We start from the raw sequence: 17,873 nt of genomic DNA on the forward strand, positions 1-17,873 counted from the left end.
TGAAATGACCACAGGTATACAAGTCGCAACGCCTCCGCGCCGGCAAGGGTAAGATGCGCAACCGCCGCCGCGTCCAGCGCAAGGGGCCGCTGATTGTGTACCACAAGGATCAGGTGCGTGTGTGTGTGTGTGTGTGTGTGTGTGTGTGTGCGCGTGTGTTTATTAGAGGAGCCAAGTGTGTATGTGATTTGTTGGTAAGAAACCGTTAAAATTAAGTATTCTTACTCTTTGAAACTAGACGTAATTTCAAGAAATGGTAAACGCGTAGCGTAGAAATAAGGGATCCTGGGTTTGAATCCCGGTGGGGACGCACAAATAAAAACTCGGTTTGGCAGAACACAGGAAGACTGATCACCTACTTGTCCATAAAGAAAATCGATCAGTGAAACAGATGTATATCTATATTTTTTTATAGTTAAAAGCTTTGATGTTTTTTTGCTGACAAAATAAATACTTCTTTTTCTCTTTTTAATTTTTGTATTTTAAACTTATTAAATCCTAAAGAGGGGTGTTATAAATATGATTATTTCACTACTTTCTTAGTATGGACATAAAATAAAAGGGCTTAAAAATAATAAAATGTAAACGAAAAATCAATCAAATTTAAAATTGAAAATGGCCGACAACACAATATAACAAAATGTATCGCAACAGGGTCTGACGCGCGCATTCCGCAACATACCCGGCGTGGAGATGCTGAACGTGAACAAGCTGAACCTGCTGAAGCTGGCGCCGGGCGGCCACGTCGGCCGGTTCATCATCTGGACGCGATCCGCTTTTGAGAGGCTCGGTTAGTACTGACAACACTACTGCTAAGATTCCCTCGGCTCGAAGATTGTCGCTTAAGAACCTCAGGACAGTTCTTTGGCACCATTGTCATGTATATATTACGTATTATCTAGAATTAAAATGTAAAATTGATATTATTTTAAAAGAGTAACTACAGAGTTTCCTGCTGGCTCTTCTCTGTTAAAACTGCTTTCCAGATGTAAATATTAAAAGCATGTACTGACGACTCAAAAGTGATTCTATAAGAAGTCTTATTGAATAAGTCTAATGTTTGAGTTTATCTTAATAGCTCCAGCGCGAGCCCCAAAAAGCCTTACCAGTTTCGTTCTGTACGACTCTGGTTACTATTTGCGGGGGATAGTGCATCGCCCGAAGGAAACATTGGTGGCATTCCGTGTGCGCCAGTGTGTCGACGTGTGGCGGACATTTATATTGAAAAAGTGACTCACACTTTCATTCCCGTTACCTTTTCAGTAAGACTGATGCTTATAAAGTCACAAAAAAAATCACAAAACTACATTTTCAAGATTGAGTTTTAGAAATTTAAGAAATTGCCTTTGTTAGCAATTTGCCTAGTTTTCAATGTGATGACAATGTTAAACTAGTATGTTTGGTATTATTAAAATTTTCGAAAAGCAGTTTATAAAAGTTAACTACACATTTGTTTAATTTAATAAAAAATGCTATTAAAAAGTATTAGTAACACTATGTTGTATGTGTTTGTTTGTCTTTCTTTCATTTTGCAATGGAGTGATTTTATGCTATTATATTTGTGCCTGGATATGGCAGGCTGGAGACTGATACAAGCTACCACTGAACGTCCATTTCCATTGTAATTTCATGCGAGCGAAGCTGCGAGGAATAGCTAGTTAAATATGTTACAAGTTAATAAATCTACATTGTTAAGGACTTTGACTCTTTCTTGATCATAAAGCGATTTCGCAGATGCCCTCTTTGGCTCATGGAAGACGCCCTCGAAGCTGAAGAAGAACTTCAACCTGCCGCAGCCCAAGATGGCCAACACCGATTTGACTCGCCTGCTCAAGTCTGACGAGATCAGGAAGGTGTTGAGAGCGCCCAAGTGAGTTTATTGGTTGACAAAGTTGTCATAAGTTACAGTTTAAACGGTATAAGCTGGCTTAGTGGGCATGTGATTTAGATAATAAAAGTCTGTCCAACGTTTTATCTTCATCTTGTCATCATATTTTTTAAACCATGAAATTAAAAATTATTTTTGTAAGTCTGATATATACCTTGAACTATACCCTAGGTATTTCACATGTCTATGCGACGATATCTATGCGACGCCTCCTTGGTACAGTGGTAAACGCGTGAGCGTAGAACCGAGGGGTCCTGGGTTCGATTCCCGGTGGGGACAATAAAAAAAATATGCCTCGGTCTGGCAGGACACAGAAGGCTGATCGCCTACTTGTCCACAAAGAAAATCGATCAGTGAAACAGATATATATTATCTGCCCCATACCCCAGTAGAGGACACGGGACTTACATGAAATAAAATGATGATATTCTCTTATCAGAGCATTGGGTTATGACCACCCATGATTACCCCATCACGTTGACACATTCTGAACCGAACCAAACAAACCCCGAGCAAAAAAATTCAAACGTCTCCGAAACAAATGTAACCGAATGTTATCGTTCCAGCAAACGAGTGATCCGCACGCAGAGGAAACTCAACCCGCTGACGAACACGCGCGCCATGTTGAGATTGAACCCTTACGCGGCCGTGCTCAAGAGGAAAGCGATTTTGGACCAGCAGAGGAGGCAGAACTTGAAGGCGCTCGCTTTGGCTGAGAAGCGTGGTGTGAGTGTTATGTGTGATTATTACAGGACAGATTAATAATGTAGATATATGTGATATAGATTCATAATGTGCACTAGAAGCGATAATAGTTCAAACACTCATCGATATATTCGTTTAAATATATCGATGAGTGTTTTAACTTTGAACAATATTACTAAATAGATTTATTTATTTATTTATTATTAGTACAGAAAATAAAACACTTTTTACAAAATATTTTGCGCTGTGAAACCTTATAAGGTTTGTAACAACGCTCACAGTCGCATAATCGCCGTTTGTTATTCGCAAGAAAGACAAAAGCAGTGCCTACATAAACCGGTTCCTTATCTGGATATTACATACAAATACAGAGTGTTCAATGCTATTTATTTTTTAATCAATAAATATTGAACACTCAAAAATAAGATATATAGTCAGTGCAGGAATTGTCTAGGTAAATAAGAGCTCACTCGAGAATTGAGCTCTTATTTTGTTTGGGTCAACACAAGATAGCATTTTTATTTTACATAGATTATGTTTTGAACCCTCATAGAAGGTTTATGTCTTTTGAATTTATCACTAGATGTTGTAAAGAGGTTGAACTTGAAACATTTCTGTCTTTTTAGGTAGAAAAATTATATAATTATTTTATTATTTTTTCTATTAATTATAGAAATAGACAATATACTGTGTTTTAATTGCAATCTAACCACAGTAATTATTTAGTCTTTTTGATAGAAAATAACTTATTAACTTGTCTATCAGACATATATGTACAATCTCAAATTGGAAATAACTGTAATGATAGTGTGTATTATGCGTGTTTTAAATAAATAAATAAGTCTGCATTATATGATGATATTCTCTTATCAGAGCATTGGGTTATGATAAACAATGATTACCCATCACGTTGACACTTTCTGAACTCGTGCGAAAATTATTAACATGCAACACACGAACAGAATGCAGGAATTAATTAAAAAAAATTTTAGATCAAACTGCCGGAAGACGACCCCGCAGTGAAGGCTGAGAAATTGAGGGAGAAGCGAAGGAAAGCAATTAAATTGGCGGCAGCGAAGAAGCCCAAAAAGCCAGCGGCAAAGAAAACCGCCCCTCCACCCCCTAAAAAGAAGGCCGAGAAGAAAGCGGCCCCCGCTAAGAAGTGAAGATAATAAACTTATCAATTGATTTTGTGTTGTTTTTTTTTAAACCTAATACAAATAAGATTAATTCAATTGTATAGAAAGATTCAGTATTAAATTTATATGTACATTATGTGGCACATTGTTTGTCTACAATGAACTCGAAAACTACTCCACAGATTTTAATCAAAATCGTACACCATGTGCAGTCTGAACTAACTAAAAAGATAGGATAGTTTATATTCAATTGCGACAAATGACTACCAGGTCGGAGCCGGGACTGCAGCTAATAACAGTCGTGAATTGATATCTACCATAATAAGTATAAACAATTTTTTCACGAACAATGGGTATGAGTTATGGACTAGATTCTGTGAATAATGCTTGAGTATTTTTTGTTATAAGAATCTAATAAGCCACACTAAATGAAGAGGGATACGATTTTTATTGTGTATCTCGAAAATAATCCTCGATTTCAAAAACTGCCAAAAGCTTACTCTTCTGAAGATAATGGGCATAGAATAAGACGGGATAGTCTTATTCTATGCCAACATTCTTTGACAAGCATCTAGTAAATTATGAGCAACATCTAGTAAATTACCCATACTAAAAATTTGAGCTGAAAAATTTGTTTGAAAACGCATATATTCCTGATATTCATGCATGATTGATTTCGAAAATCACTATAGTACATGTACCTCATCCCTGATTGCTACAGGCTATTATGGCCTACTATGTATCACTAGTGGGTACCTATTATATCTAATATGATACAAAATTCTCGTGGCGCAATGTTCTTTTCCATACTCTGAAACGGCTGAAGCGATTCTTATGTGTGCATATTAAGTAGGCCCAAGCATCGGCCGACATCTATTTTTCATGCCCTCAAATAAGAGTAAGGCAGAACAGCGTATACCGGGTTAGCTAGTGATTCTGTAAAATGATATGTGCTAATTCTTATGTTGAAATTCATAATTTATGCATTGGTTGTTACAATCTTCAGTTCCATATTATCATAACATAGGTAATCTCCGTGACAAGTACTTAGTAAGTGCTCTATGAAGCCATTAGTTTTAGGTAATATATAATCGTGTTAAGTAGGTGTATTCTTACAAAATATATATGGGTAATAAACCACATTTCAGTGTAGTTTTAATACGAAGATAGGCCAATTAAGATACCGCAGTTTTCTCTAAAGTATAGAGATTATAAAGTTATTTTAAGACAATTTATTATAGACATTTATAACTGTAAATACGGTTCATAATTATTATGTTAAGTGGTCTGAGATGGGTGATTTTGATACAATATCCCTATGTATCAACATTATTCTACAAGAACTATAGGCAGAGGAGTCTGTTTATAATGTGAATAATACATAATGGCATACATAATTGACATAAATGCTATTATCCTTGACATCTTGACACTAAAATGTTGTCAATTTTTGTCACAAACTAGATGACAATGACAATAATTTTAGATTAGCATTATTTAGATGCAATACTGATACAAGAAATATGCATAACATTGCATATGAAAATCAAGTAACAAGAGGTTATTCCAAAAATAGCCTAGCTGCACCGGAAGTAGCATAATATGTTCACGAAATGGAGGCGATCAATACACAGCTAAATACTTGTCTATGATGCAATAAGATGGTTTATAAATTTTAAAAATGATTGATTCTGGATTCCTGAATGATTCAAGAGTGTTAAATCAAATCGCTTATATCTTAACTTCCTTCAAAATTTGTCTAGAAGGAGTTGTTTCATCATTTTTATTTATTTTCTTTTCTGGCAGTATCGTTATATAACCTTCCTCGATTGGAGCGAAAAAGCTTATATGTAGTCTATGAGACATTTTTGATGTAGCAACAAATATGTTCGATTATTATTCGATTGTGTTAGAATCGATTTATTTTTAAATAATTCCGTATTTTTAACTGTACTTTTCTTTTGAAAGCTTTCAATTTGATTTGGTTGTGTTTAAAAATTAGGAACACACTACATTTTTTTTGAGATACTCTCCTTGTATGAACGTGTTTTTATAAATGCAAACTACTTTGCCTGATAGTGGCACAAATGATTAAGTTTTGGCTCTTGCTAAAAGAACACAAAGAAGATGTAAAGCGGCTTAGGAATAAGTAGTCTAAAGTAGTTCTTGAGAAAGTTCCAGACTGTCCAGCGTTTGTCGATATCCCACCTGGGGAGTTTACCTGTCATGTATTTAGGTTTGCAGAATAGTCTAGGAGATGGTTTTATCTGACTTTAAAATAGGCAACTTCTGTCTATGACTATGTTCTTTATTTTGAAGGCGACATTTAACATAAATTGAATCAACAGTCAGAGTTTTATATTTGTATACTTAGGTATAGAATATATAGGTTGGTATGTTAGCATAATCCATTTATGCACAGTAAAAAAATACCACTGCACCTTCTTTAATATGATGATATGACTATTGCGTAACATCCACTTTATTTTAAATACTACATTTTAAGTTAAATTAATGTCATGTATGTAATTTTAATCTTAAATAATTTATTTTTTTTATTAAAATAAATTGAAATTACCATGAGTTTTGCAATCACTACATAACGATTAACCATTTTCTTCTTTTTGAAAATTTTATTTGCATCTAAAATTAAAGAAGTCCATCACACAATACAAATATAAGGATGAGATTTCGATAATCGAAACAATTATCAACCTAATTTTATATCGATATCACGAATCGATTTAATAAATCATCAAGATGGTGTTGCCACTTCAAATTCTCATGGTAAATTACATCACCATTTCATGGCAGTGGCACGCATTTGGGACTTGGACTTTTCGTGACAGCATGTCATTTTCGACATTTGATTGATAATTTTCCAAAGATCCATCAAATTAGTTTGTTTGAAAGTTAGTTTAGGCGCTAAATGTGTATATTTTTAATTTTTCACGTTAAAATAAGGATGTGAGTGATCGGGGTCCATGTTTGGTTAGCGCGGCTAGGGTTCCCAAGATGAGTGCTCAAAAATGCGTTGTAGAGGGCTGCAATTTGGAATATGATGTGGTCTGCAGCTTTTCCTTCTACAAGTGAGTGTTTTCCCGCCTTTTATTGAACCACACCATAAAATTGCGATACTTGGAGCTAGCATTCATTCGGGCTTCGCCCAATGACCTCGACGCTTTGTATAACGCCACTAAATGCATGATAACAAAATCATTCAATCGTTTCCTATAAGATGTTTACATTACTATTTTTCCCATATTTAGCCGTATTATCGCATTTAAACCTATTTTCATTATTCTGTTTGTCTTTAATTGCTAATAGAGAGGTTGTAATTAATTTTAAACATATAAATTTTTTGGTTCCATTTTCGACTCTATGCCCCACACCTTAAGCACCACTGAAATGTATGTTGTGAAATACACATATTTCTGAGTTTCTCTGAAATATTCGTAAATATGTCAACTTTCTATTTGTGTCATTAATTATTATGAATATATTATGGAGACAATTATGTAATGTGAATGTTATTTTTGCATTTGTACTTTTTTTATTATATTTTTGATATTATGACAATTTATGCATATTAATAATAGATATTTTGAATATATTTGTAACTTAATCTTAATAAAATTTGTAAAATATAAACGTAACTATTATCAAATATTATAACACTTTTTGTTTATTTTATTTTATATTAATTAAGTATATTATTAATAATTCAACCAGGATATTTTATGCTTATGTAGGTCAAATGTGGACATTATTTTCATTATAGTCTATTCCCTTGAACAGTTCTAACAGTAGCACATATATCTATATTAATTTCTTTGTTTGCAATTTAAATGATATGTCTGTTTGCTTGGTTTAAGTTTAATTTATGTTATCAGTATGCAGGTTTATGCCCAAAACTCACATAGGAGGACTAGATCTCTTTTCTTCATCCTCACAAATGTATAAGACACCCTATATATCTTTCAAAATATACTAATATTATATATGCTTACGTCTGTATGTCTGTCTGTCGGTGATGTTTACAAGACTAAACTGTACCAGAAAAATGCTGTTTTTACTCAATAACATCACTCAGAGCTTCAATCAATATTTCTATGTATTTATTCCAGTTGTCCAGCCATCTACATACCAAATTTCATTGCAATCTGTTCAGTAGTTGTTGTGTGGAAAAGTAACAAACACACACACATCCTTACAAACTTTCTTTAATATTATTAAGATTATAAAAGTAGTAGGACAAGAATGCTACAAATATTGCTGAAAATCTCACTCACCCATAGATTTCAGTATAAAAAAAATATATGTATTATTTTTCATTTCAGTGTCAACACCACATCAGACACAGACGACAAAAGACAGGACTGGATCGAGGGTGCTATGCAGGAGGAGAGCGAGTGCCTCTGGCGGCACGTTAACTTACAGTTGTGCGGGTGAGTTTAAACTTATACTCAGTGATTGTCTTCTTCTCTTAGTAAATACCCCCCAACCTTATAAATATTAATTGAAATTATGTTAATATTCATATGCATTAAAGTAGTGAGTTTTTTTTCAACTGTTCTATTAGATGAAGTCGTCTTTATCGTAGTTTTAAATTATTATCTCGTTGTTTAACACCTAATTTTGCTCATATTCTGAAACACAACAACAGTTCTCATGACTTAAGGTAAGAATTTTCAAAATCAGTCCAGTAATTTGTGATATTAGCATGTTCATACAAATTCATCTATATATTCTTAGTATATAATAGAAGGTGAAGTGAAAAGAAATTGTGTTTCTTTGTTATTTTATGTAAATTTATGGTTATTATAGGCAAGATACACTCGAGTTGCTTTTGTCTTAGAGTTTCTTCACATGAAATGTAGATGGCGCTTTTATAAAAACTTGCTTTCGTATCGCGCCAAATTTGAAAAAGCAATAGTCGTAGGTTAGAATCAACGTAAAATAAACTTTGTACGCGATTCTACTACGATTCTTAAATGCGGCACGTACTTTTTAGTATTTTTATATTAAGCTATATCAATTTGTTTTGTCATTAATCCTGTTAGCATTTATAATATAGTCTATTTATGTACGCATTAATTCAAGCATAAATATCCTACTACATAATATTATAAACGCGAAAGTTTATGGACGGGTGGATGCTTATGGTATGGATGTTTCTTAATCTTTCATGCGAACACAGCTTATCGTATCTGTATGAAATGAACGTAACCTCAGCACTTGTAATTATTGCTTTTATTGGTAACTAACGGTGCTCCCTGGCTTTACCCATGATACGTTTTTCTCTCCTTGGTAGCAACGCCTAGCTTCTAAACGGAATCATTTTGGTTTTATGTGCCTAGGGGACACGTCGCGCGTTCTCTTCAGATGATTAAGAATCATATGAAATATTATTTCAATGATTACAATATTGTACCGATGGAACGCGGCCTTTGTTAATATCTATATATATAAAATTTTGTCATTTCTCACAATGTTAGTTGCCATACTCTCCTGAAACATCTGTACTGATTCTTATGAAATTTTGTATATATAGAGTAGGGCTGAGTATCGGCCAACATGTATTTTTCACACCCCTAAAGGATAAGAGTAAGGCAGGACAGCGTGTGCCGGGTCAGCTAGTAGATGTATCGTCATCAGGCCGTTGTGCTCCCACTGCTGGGACACAGGCCTCCTTTCAGGGTTCAGGCCATAATCCACCACGCTGGCCAAGTGCGGGTTGGCAGATGTCACATGTCGTCGAACTTTTAATTCTCGAAAATGCCGGTTTCCTCACGATATTTTCGTTCACCGTTTCGAGCAGTGGTTATGTTATCCACATGTGCAGATAAATTAAAAAAATCAGTTTATTTCCTGCACGCTCGCCCGGTCTCGAACCCCGACTTATAGATTTTAAAGTCCGAGGTCCTCACCACTGAACCACCACTGCTTATCTTCTACTATATAAAAATAAGTCGGGTTTTCCTTCCTGACGCTATAACTCCAGAACGCACGAACCGATTTCCACGGTTTTGCATTCGTTGGAAAGGTCTTGGGCGTCGTGAGGTTTATAGCAAAGAAAATTCCGGAAAAATTTCAACAGAAAAGCGGGAAAAACGAAGCCATCTGGTGGCGAAACGGAGTTCGCCGAGTTTGCTAGTTAGATATATATCTATATCTACTAAGGAGTGGTGGCTGGGTGTATCTACATCCAAGATAATACGTCTTTATGAGAATCTTCTCATAAAGACCTAACATCTCAGTTAGCACATACATAAAATACCTCTCTACCTAGGTACCACTTCGAGCTGGATGCGCAAGGGCTATGGATAGACTCGCCCATGTTGCCTGAGCTGCTGACGCCGCAGGAGCAGGCGGCGCCGGTGCAGCAGACGCCAGAACAGAAAAAAGGTAAAAAAAAGAATGACAATTGAAATAATGATTTCCAACAATCTATTTTATTGGATTTTTTTTTTATTTATTTATGAATATCATATGCCAATATCCTATCCTACTAGCCTGTCCTGCTAATCCTACTTCCTACTAATATTATAAATGCGAAAGTGTGTAAGGATGTGTGTGTGCTTGTTGCTCTTTCACGCAATAACGACTGCACCGATTGCAATAAAATTTGGTACGTAGATAGCTGGACAACTGGAATAACACATAGGCAACTTTTTTTCCCGATATTCCTACGGTATACATACTTACGCGGGTGAAACCGCGGGGCGCAGCAAGTAGGTTATAAGTTATAACCCAATGCAACAGCGACATAACAAGAAAAAACTTACAACTAAAACTAAGTAATTGCCTAACTAACTAATGATAATTATAACATATTATATATGTCAGTGTTTAACGTGTGAGCGTACAGCCGTGGGGTCCTGGGTTCGAATCCCACTGGATGCGCACAAAGAAAAAATGTCTCGGTCTGGCAGGACACAGAAAGCTGATCACCTACTTGTCCACAAAGAAAATCAATCAGTGAAACACATTTATATCATCTGCCCCATACCCCACTAAGGGACAAGGGACTTGACTATATAATATGTAAAAACCCTTAAGTCACTCAATGGACATCAAGACATTCGTTTTATCGTGAACAACAAAAAACGAAACGAATGGGCTTGTACCAGCTTTTAATTAAGAAAATAATCATTAAAATCTCTTCTCCCAGTCGATAGTCGATAGTGGTGACAAACCCAAAAAAATACAATCCTCTTTTTTCCATTGATAACCTTTTCCCCTTTTGAGTCGGTTGATAAATTGATTCTTTTTCGTGGGTGGAGGTGAGGAGAAATTCTAGAACAAATTTCTATTTTCGATATTAAACTTATACACTAAATTCCTGAATTTATAATTTTTTTCTCTTTATGCTTGACTCGGGTTGCTTGGAAGAAATTGCTATTTAGCAAACAAGTCGCCTTTTGTATCTTAGAAATTCTGTTCGTTTGGATGTTTGTCCGTCAATCACGCTGAAACTACTGAACGGATTTTGATGAAATATACAGACACGGGTACGATCTAACTTGGGTGATAGGATACTTTTTATTCCGATTAAATGCTCCCTTGGGATGAAACAGGAATCTTGATAACCGAGCGGAGCGGGGACGAGCGTCCAATAATAATAATAATAATTAACTCTTTATTGTACACCAAGAAAAACAATACAAAAAAAAAAAAAAACACAGCAACAATAGAATTATTGTACAAAAAGGCGGTCTTATCACTACCAAGTGATCTCTAATATATTAATAATTAAAAATCTCGTTTCAGCCGCCGACATCATTCGCATAGAACACAACTACAGCATGGAGTCGTGTAAAAAGGAACCGGAGGCGATTTCTCGTCTCAACGTGAGACAGCTGGTCGACACGCTGGGTTACCTGTGAGTGCGCTTAACTAATAAGGTGGTGGTAGACATAGTTATGACACGAGGGACAGAAATAAAATTGAAATGCCTGTTTTCCGGCTTAGTAAAGTAAAAAATTCATTTATGGGACAAGGTATATGCTTATACAATAGAATTCCTCATAGTATTAAATCATTTAGTAGTGCTAAATTAAAAAAGTATGTAAATATTAGTAATTCAGAGAGCCTACTATAGCGTTAATGAATATATGGAAGATGACAATCCATGGAATGTTGTCGCTTAAGAACCATAGGTCAGTTCATTGGCGTCATTGTTATGTACATGTTGCATGTTATGTAGAATTAAAATGTAAAATTTATATTATTTTAAAAGAGCAAATACAGAGTTTCTTGCCGGCTCTTCTCTGTAGAAACTGCCTTCCGAACCTAATAACTAACTACTAACATAACTATGTAATATTGAATGGTAATTGAGAAATAAGCAAGATTTAACTATCCACACACTCTTACTGTTTTTTTTTGTTAGTGGAAAACTACTTAACCGATGTTAAAATGCAGTGATTGCAAGAGGAATATACAAAATTAATTTTTTCTAATTTAACATAAATATTGTATAGTTTGATTTTATGCGAGTATCATACTTTTAGAAATTAAAAACTTTTTAACGGATTTTAAATGCGATTTATTCATTATATTACAGTCTTCCCGTGACCACGCTCGCTGTAAAGTGTTCGAAACGTCGGGTTAATAATATAATGAATAAATCGCGTTTAAAATCCGTTAAAAAGTTTTTAATTTCCAAACATAAATATATTTGCGCAAGAAAAATTCAAACTCTATTTAGCGCAATTATGTTATGTTACCCTTCAAACGCAGTAAAAAGGATAGAGTTTTATTTGGCTAATTATAATAAATAATTAAAACTACACATTCTCATTTGCAGTTCATTGAAGAATCTACAGAAAAAGCAACTGTGGGTTGTGAAGGTTGAAAGTGATAAAGCGGAAGCTTCCATCACTCAGTCGGAGCAGGTCATCACCAAAATGCCTGATCCCAAACAGATTATAGAGGTATGGGAGGACATCTTCATGCTTTTTTTAATCAACTAGCTGTTGCTCGCGGGTTCGCGTGGTTAAAGAAAATTCCTGTGTGAATGAGACATTCAACTGTGATGAAAGTGGCCTATATAACTCTCTGGCTTACTAACTTTCTCCACATACAGTCTTGCGCCCCGGCTCTGCTCGTGGTACATAAATAGCCTTTAGCATTCGTGGATCATGTAGATATCCAATGGTGAAGACCTTTGAACTCCGGTCCGGTTGTTCCTGAGATTAGAGAGATCAAACTAACTCTTCAGCTTTATATGATCAATATGGATAACTGGGATTATGCAATTATTGTAGTGGTATTGAGGTGAAGCATATGGTATTTCAACCGCTCTGTGATACCATGTATGATAATGTAACCCATTGTATGTTCATATAAAACTGAAGTCCCGTGTCCCCCAGTGGGGTATGGGGCAGATGATATACATCTGTTACTAGTTACACTGATCGATTTTCTTTGTGGACAAGTAGGTGATCAACCTTCTGTTTTCTGTGTGTCCTCACCAGGAGTCGAACCCGGGACCCCTCACACATTGACCACTCTACCATAGAGGCGGTCTATAATATTAGGCATATTTATACAGCTACAGATATTTATTTCATAACCTCCTTATGTTTTAGATCATACCACAAACGTCTAGCTCCGGCCAGACAGAGGGCGAGGTGGATCCGAACCTGCAGAACCAGAGCGAGGTCCTACAAATCATGGACGACGGCAACATCTCCGATAACTTCATATACGAAATAGCCGAAGAGCAGGAGATAACCATGGAGGAGGTCAAGGAGATACCGGCTTCCGAACACCAGGAGTGGACGGTGAACATCATCCCGGACGACACCAAGCCGAAGTACGCGTACATCAAACATTGCAACAGCGGCAAGAAGAAGAGGCACTTCACCACAGAGATGAACGAGATAACGCTCCACGGCGACTTCGAGAACTACTACATACTGCCGGACGTCGATCCGTCCGTCGGCGTGGAGATCACCACCAGCTACGAGCCGGAGAGCTTCATCGTCGAGGAGTACCCGCACCTGGTGCTCGAGGAGCGGCCGAGGAAGTCGAGGGAGGAGAGGAAGCGGAAGAAGAAGTCGCCCACCGTCCGGGAGCAGGTGAAGCAGATCAAGACGGAGATCGGCGAGGACTGGGTGGTGGAGAACAACATATACGACCAGGACGCCTCCGAGGACTATGATGAGAAGAAAGCGGCGCGCGTCCGGAGGAAAAATAAGAAATACCTCGGGTACGATTTTGTGACTTAATTCCGGCTGTTGGACGGATCGGTGTGGTTTCGGTATGATGTCCCTGTGTCCGTGTGTGCTAAATTATATACAACTAGCCTTTGCCCGCGGCTTCGTACGAGTTTAATTTCGCCGTTGGTGGTTTAATTGATGTTATTATACATATAAACATGTAAATCTGTTGGTAAAGAACGCGTCAAAATCCGTTTTATATGCATACAGAGATTTAGCCTCATACAGCTGTATTATCTGAATGATATGTGACACCGTAGCGAAACAGCCGGTTTATCCACGCGTCGATGAGAAAAAAACGCTAATGTTTTTAATTTCTTTCCAGTATGAATGGCCTTAAATGATGATACTGGCTTAGTTTTTACAACGTACTCTCGTGGGCGCCACAACGATCCACAGCGCCGGCCACACAGCTCCCTCAGAGTTTAATATATTATAATAATGATGATGATAGTGTATTTTGTTTCTTTCGCTTCCTCAATAATCATTAGTGTATGTTTAGTGATGTCGAAACGCGTCTACCCGCTCTGTTTTAGTTCTGCGTAAAAAATTAGTTTTTTTTTTTTATCCACGGCAAACTTAAAAAGAAAATAATGTAAATTGCGGGTAGATTCGTTTTACTGGAGTTCGTTTGAAGTCGGTATTTAGGATAGATATTTTTTTTTTAAATATTGACCGCTTACTTAGTTTAAGATGATTTTTTTTTCATATATTATGTTGTTGGGATAGTGTAAAATAGACGTTTAGAATTGATTGCGAATTCTATCGGCTGGCTCGCCATTTACTGATGCAATTCTAGGTGGTAAGAATTCACGAAAATGCTAAAGTTGAAATCGGGCCACGGATGTACGGAAAAATAAGAGTACTTTTTTTGAAGTCGGTTAAAATTTGATGAAACAACTATCGACCATTGTTAGACATCAAATCTGATGCCAACGCTTTCATCAAGACGAGAAAATAAAGTATTTTATTTGAATATTGTGTCGCAATGTATTTTATTTTATTTGGTAGCCAGTCGATAATTTCTTAAATTTAGATAAATATGTTTGCCAAAAAAGAAATCACTTCATCAAAATTAAAGATTCATTATGAGATAAAGTTGAAATGTTATTTATTTACATCAACAAACTATTAATAAATAGGCATTAAGGTTTTTAACTAACTAAAAAGTTTATATTATTTAAAGACGATAAGTTTTGTTTTAAAATTGTGTTTTTGATTGTGGAAATGAAAAATCGAGTTTTAAGCAAAATATTATTGACCACTTTTCGCGCTAAATTTAATTATTAGTAATTAAAGAATTGTGAATAAGTTAACACAACACTTTTTACGTTTGGGATTTGGAATAAATTTAGAACATTACGCTCTTTTGCACAGTTGGTATGTTAATTATAGACATTGCAGATCAAGGGCCAGGTTCACGACTTGCCGATAAAATCTCTGATAGCTTATTTAACTTTACTTTATTTGTCATTTTAACTGACAGATAAGCTAAAGAAAACATATCTGGAAGTTGTGACACTGGCTGTTAAAATTATATAATGAATTTCATCGCCTTCAATTGTAATTAAAGAAAGTGTATAAATTTTCTTCTCATCTGTACAGATTGTCGCTTAAATCATAAGCTTAGATTATTAGAAATTATACCATAATTATGTTTTGGTTTTCGTTAAGTACTGAATATAAGACTATTTTAAAGGTGCGTTTTATTTTATCCCCTTTTATCATACTAAATTTTCATCACGATATGTATTATAAAAGAAAACACGTTTATTATGAACACATAATTATCATAAAGAAAACTATAGACGTCACTTATATGTAACTAAATATATTTCCCTCGGATCAATAACCGTAGAAATTTTTATTCATTAAATTAGCAATTTACTACATAACAATATAATCCATTACGAAAGTTAGGAGCGCATACGTACAAGAAGCTGCGACCTACGCGAGTACGCTACGATTACGCTAAACCTCCTTATTATTACTGCGCTCCTAGTACAATCCGTTGTGCTGGATGGCTAAAGCGGCAGTTGAAAATCATCCCTTGCCGTCCTGCTCACTCCAACTGTGATAACCGTTGTTCGTGGCGCTCCGTCCTTCATCCAGTAACTACTATAATTAATACTAGCTGTGACCCGCGGTTGAAACCGCGTAAGTCCGTATCCCGTAGGAATATCGGTATAAAAAGTGCCTATGTGTTATTTCAGTTGTCCAGCTATCTACGAAGCAAAATAGTATTATTATTCACCAATAGATGTCAGGAAAAAAAAAACACGAATATGACATTTTCTAAAAAAAATTCCTATCTATATCGATTTATCGCCCCCGAAACCTCCTATATACTAAATTTCATGAAAATCGTTGGAGCCGATTCCGAGATTCCAATTATATATATATCTTATATATAAAATTCTCGTGTCACAATGTTAGTCTCTATACTCCTCCGAAACGGCTTGACCGATTCCTCTGAAATTTGGTAAGCATATTGGGTAGGTCTGAGAATCGGCTAACATCTATTTTTCACACCCCTAAATGATAAGAGTAAGGCAGAACAGCGTTTGCCGGGTGCAGCTAGTGTATATATATATATATATATATATACAAGAATTGCTCGTTTAAAGATATAAGATAAAGGTACGAACGAATTTTGCAGTTTAAGAAGATTCGCACATACTTAGATTTATGAGACCCTGGTAGATATGCCAATATCAATGGAAAATAAATATCATTACTTCTTCTGCTGAGACTTGATGTGCAAGCAAACAAACATCTTAATTGTTCGTGTTTCCCTAATACATAACTTGAATATAAAATCAATAATAACTTACTGGCCGTGAACTTTTATTGAATATTCGTCATAAATATAACAAGTTGATGACGATTGATTAATATACGAGTACGAGTAGAAAATAAAGTACGGTCCATTTGTGTTATATGCAAATAATCATTTAGTAGTCTCTTATCGAATTATGCGCCCCTGGTACTACCGCCCTGCTTTTTTTAAAGAAAGGCTATGTTTAAATAAGTCTAGTTTAACATCCACCTGTTTATAACTTCCTGGTATATCAAACCTGAATATACGCCGTCTTTATACATAAATCATACGAATAAATAAATAAAAAAGGGCTAATTTAATTATTTATTAAAATCACAACCTAACAATAATCTTAATCTTAAACTGCACGAATGTGACGGAACAGATGATACAAACTGTAATTGTAACATAATTTAAAAAGTTTTTAGTATTAAATATCTCGGAATCATTTTATCACCGCTTATCATGGCATTCACACGTAGACTTTATGAATGAAAGAACACGGAAACTTATCTGGATTTTTAAATCTCTGAGACATATAACCTCACATAAACTCAGGAATCAAATTTACAAGTCACTAGTTCAATCTATCCTAGTGTATTGTATTCCTATCTGGGGGGGGGAGCGAACAAGTCTAAATTTATAGAAGTAGAGCGCGTACATAGGCGTCTTCTAAAAGTCATGTACCAAAAACCACGCCGATACCCAACTACTGAACTGTATAAACTATGTGATTTACTATCAGTCAGGCAACTATACATTTTACTTATTACACTAAAAACGCATAAAAAAACAATATTCAACCAATGTACAGTAGTCGGTAGAAGATACAAGGAGGTAATCAAAACTCGCTGTACAAAAACTGTTTTTGCAAAAGAAAGAAAGAAAGAAAGAAATAAATTTATTGTCTATAAACACACAGCACCGCATTTACACAAAAACCTTAAGTATAAGAAAAAAAATATCTTTATAAATAATTTTCAACACTATAAAACGCCAATTCTCAACTATTTCAGCTTATACCTAGTCTTGCCATAAATATTGTAATAAAGAAAAAAGAAAATTGTTAACTGCAAATAACATTTATTACT

At 35.4% G+C, this 17,873-nt stretch overlaps 2 protein-coding genes across 4 annotated transcripts in view; both read left to right on the forward strand.

Annotated features, from left to right (window-relative positions):
• Positions 1–17,873, forward strand: part of LOC119838490 (60S ribosomal protein L4) — a 33,087-nt gene that overhangs the window by 5,889 nt on the left and 9,325 nt on the right. The window contains exons 6-10 of one of the 2 annotated variants that reach the window (XM_038364440.1): positions 15–113; positions 655–790; positions 1,735–1,870; positions 2,455–2,614; positions 3,586–3,782. In XM_038364440.1, coding sequence (XP_038220368.1) covers positions 15–113; positions 655–790; positions 1,735–1,870; positions 2,455–2,614; positions 3,586–3,759 — 705 coding nt within the window. In that variant the 3' untranslated portion in view covers positions 3,760–3,782. Of the gene's footprint in view, positions 1–14; positions 114–654; positions 791–1,734; positions 1,871–2,454; positions 2,615–3,585; positions 3,783–17,873 lie in introns of those variants that run through there. The other variant, XM_038364441.1, reaches the window with a different exon arrangement.
• LOC119838491 lies at positions 6,535–15,659 on the forward strand. Of its 2 annotated transcripts, XM_038364442.1 has the most exons (7): positions 6,535–6,821; positions 8,073–8,180; positions 10,025–10,140; positions 11,506–11,617; positions 12,545–12,671; positions 13,329–13,951; positions 14,287–15,659. In XM_038364442.1, the coding sequence occupies exons 1-7, from the start codon at positions 6,748–6,750 to the stop codon at positions 14,303–14,305; spliced, it is 1,179 nt and encodes a 392-aa protein (XP_038220370.1). In that variant the 5' UTR covers positions 6,535–6,747; the 3' UTR covers positions 14,306–15,659. The 2 variants fall into 2 exon arrangements, with proteins under 2 accessions (XP_038220370.1, XP_038220371.1); XM_038364443.1 differs by lacking the exon at positions 14,287–15,659 and having other exon boundaries at positions 6,691–6,821; positions 13,329–14,277.

This window comes from Zerene cesonia, unplaced genomic scaffold (assembly GCF_012273895.1).
Source record: "Zerene cesonia ecotype Mississippi unplaced genomic scaffold, Zerene_cesonia_1.1 Zces_u003, whole genome shotgun sequence".
NCBI classification, from domain to species: Eukaryota; Metazoa; Arthropoda; class Insecta; order Lepidoptera; family Pieridae; genus Zerene; species Zerene cesonia.

Coding starts and splice junctions, on each gene's coding strand:
- LOC119838491 (XM_038364442.1), top strand. CDS start 6,748: ATGAGTGCTCAAAAATGCGTTGTAGAGGGCTGCAATTTGGAATATGAT. Junction 6,822..8,072: donor TGCAGCTTTTCCTTCTACAA/GTGAGTGTTTTC, acceptor TTTTCATTTCAG/TGTCAACACCACATCAGACA. Junction 11,618..12,544: donor GTCGACACGCTGGGTTACCT/GTGAGTGCGCTT, acceptor TCTCATTTGCAG/TTCATTGAAGAATCTACAGA.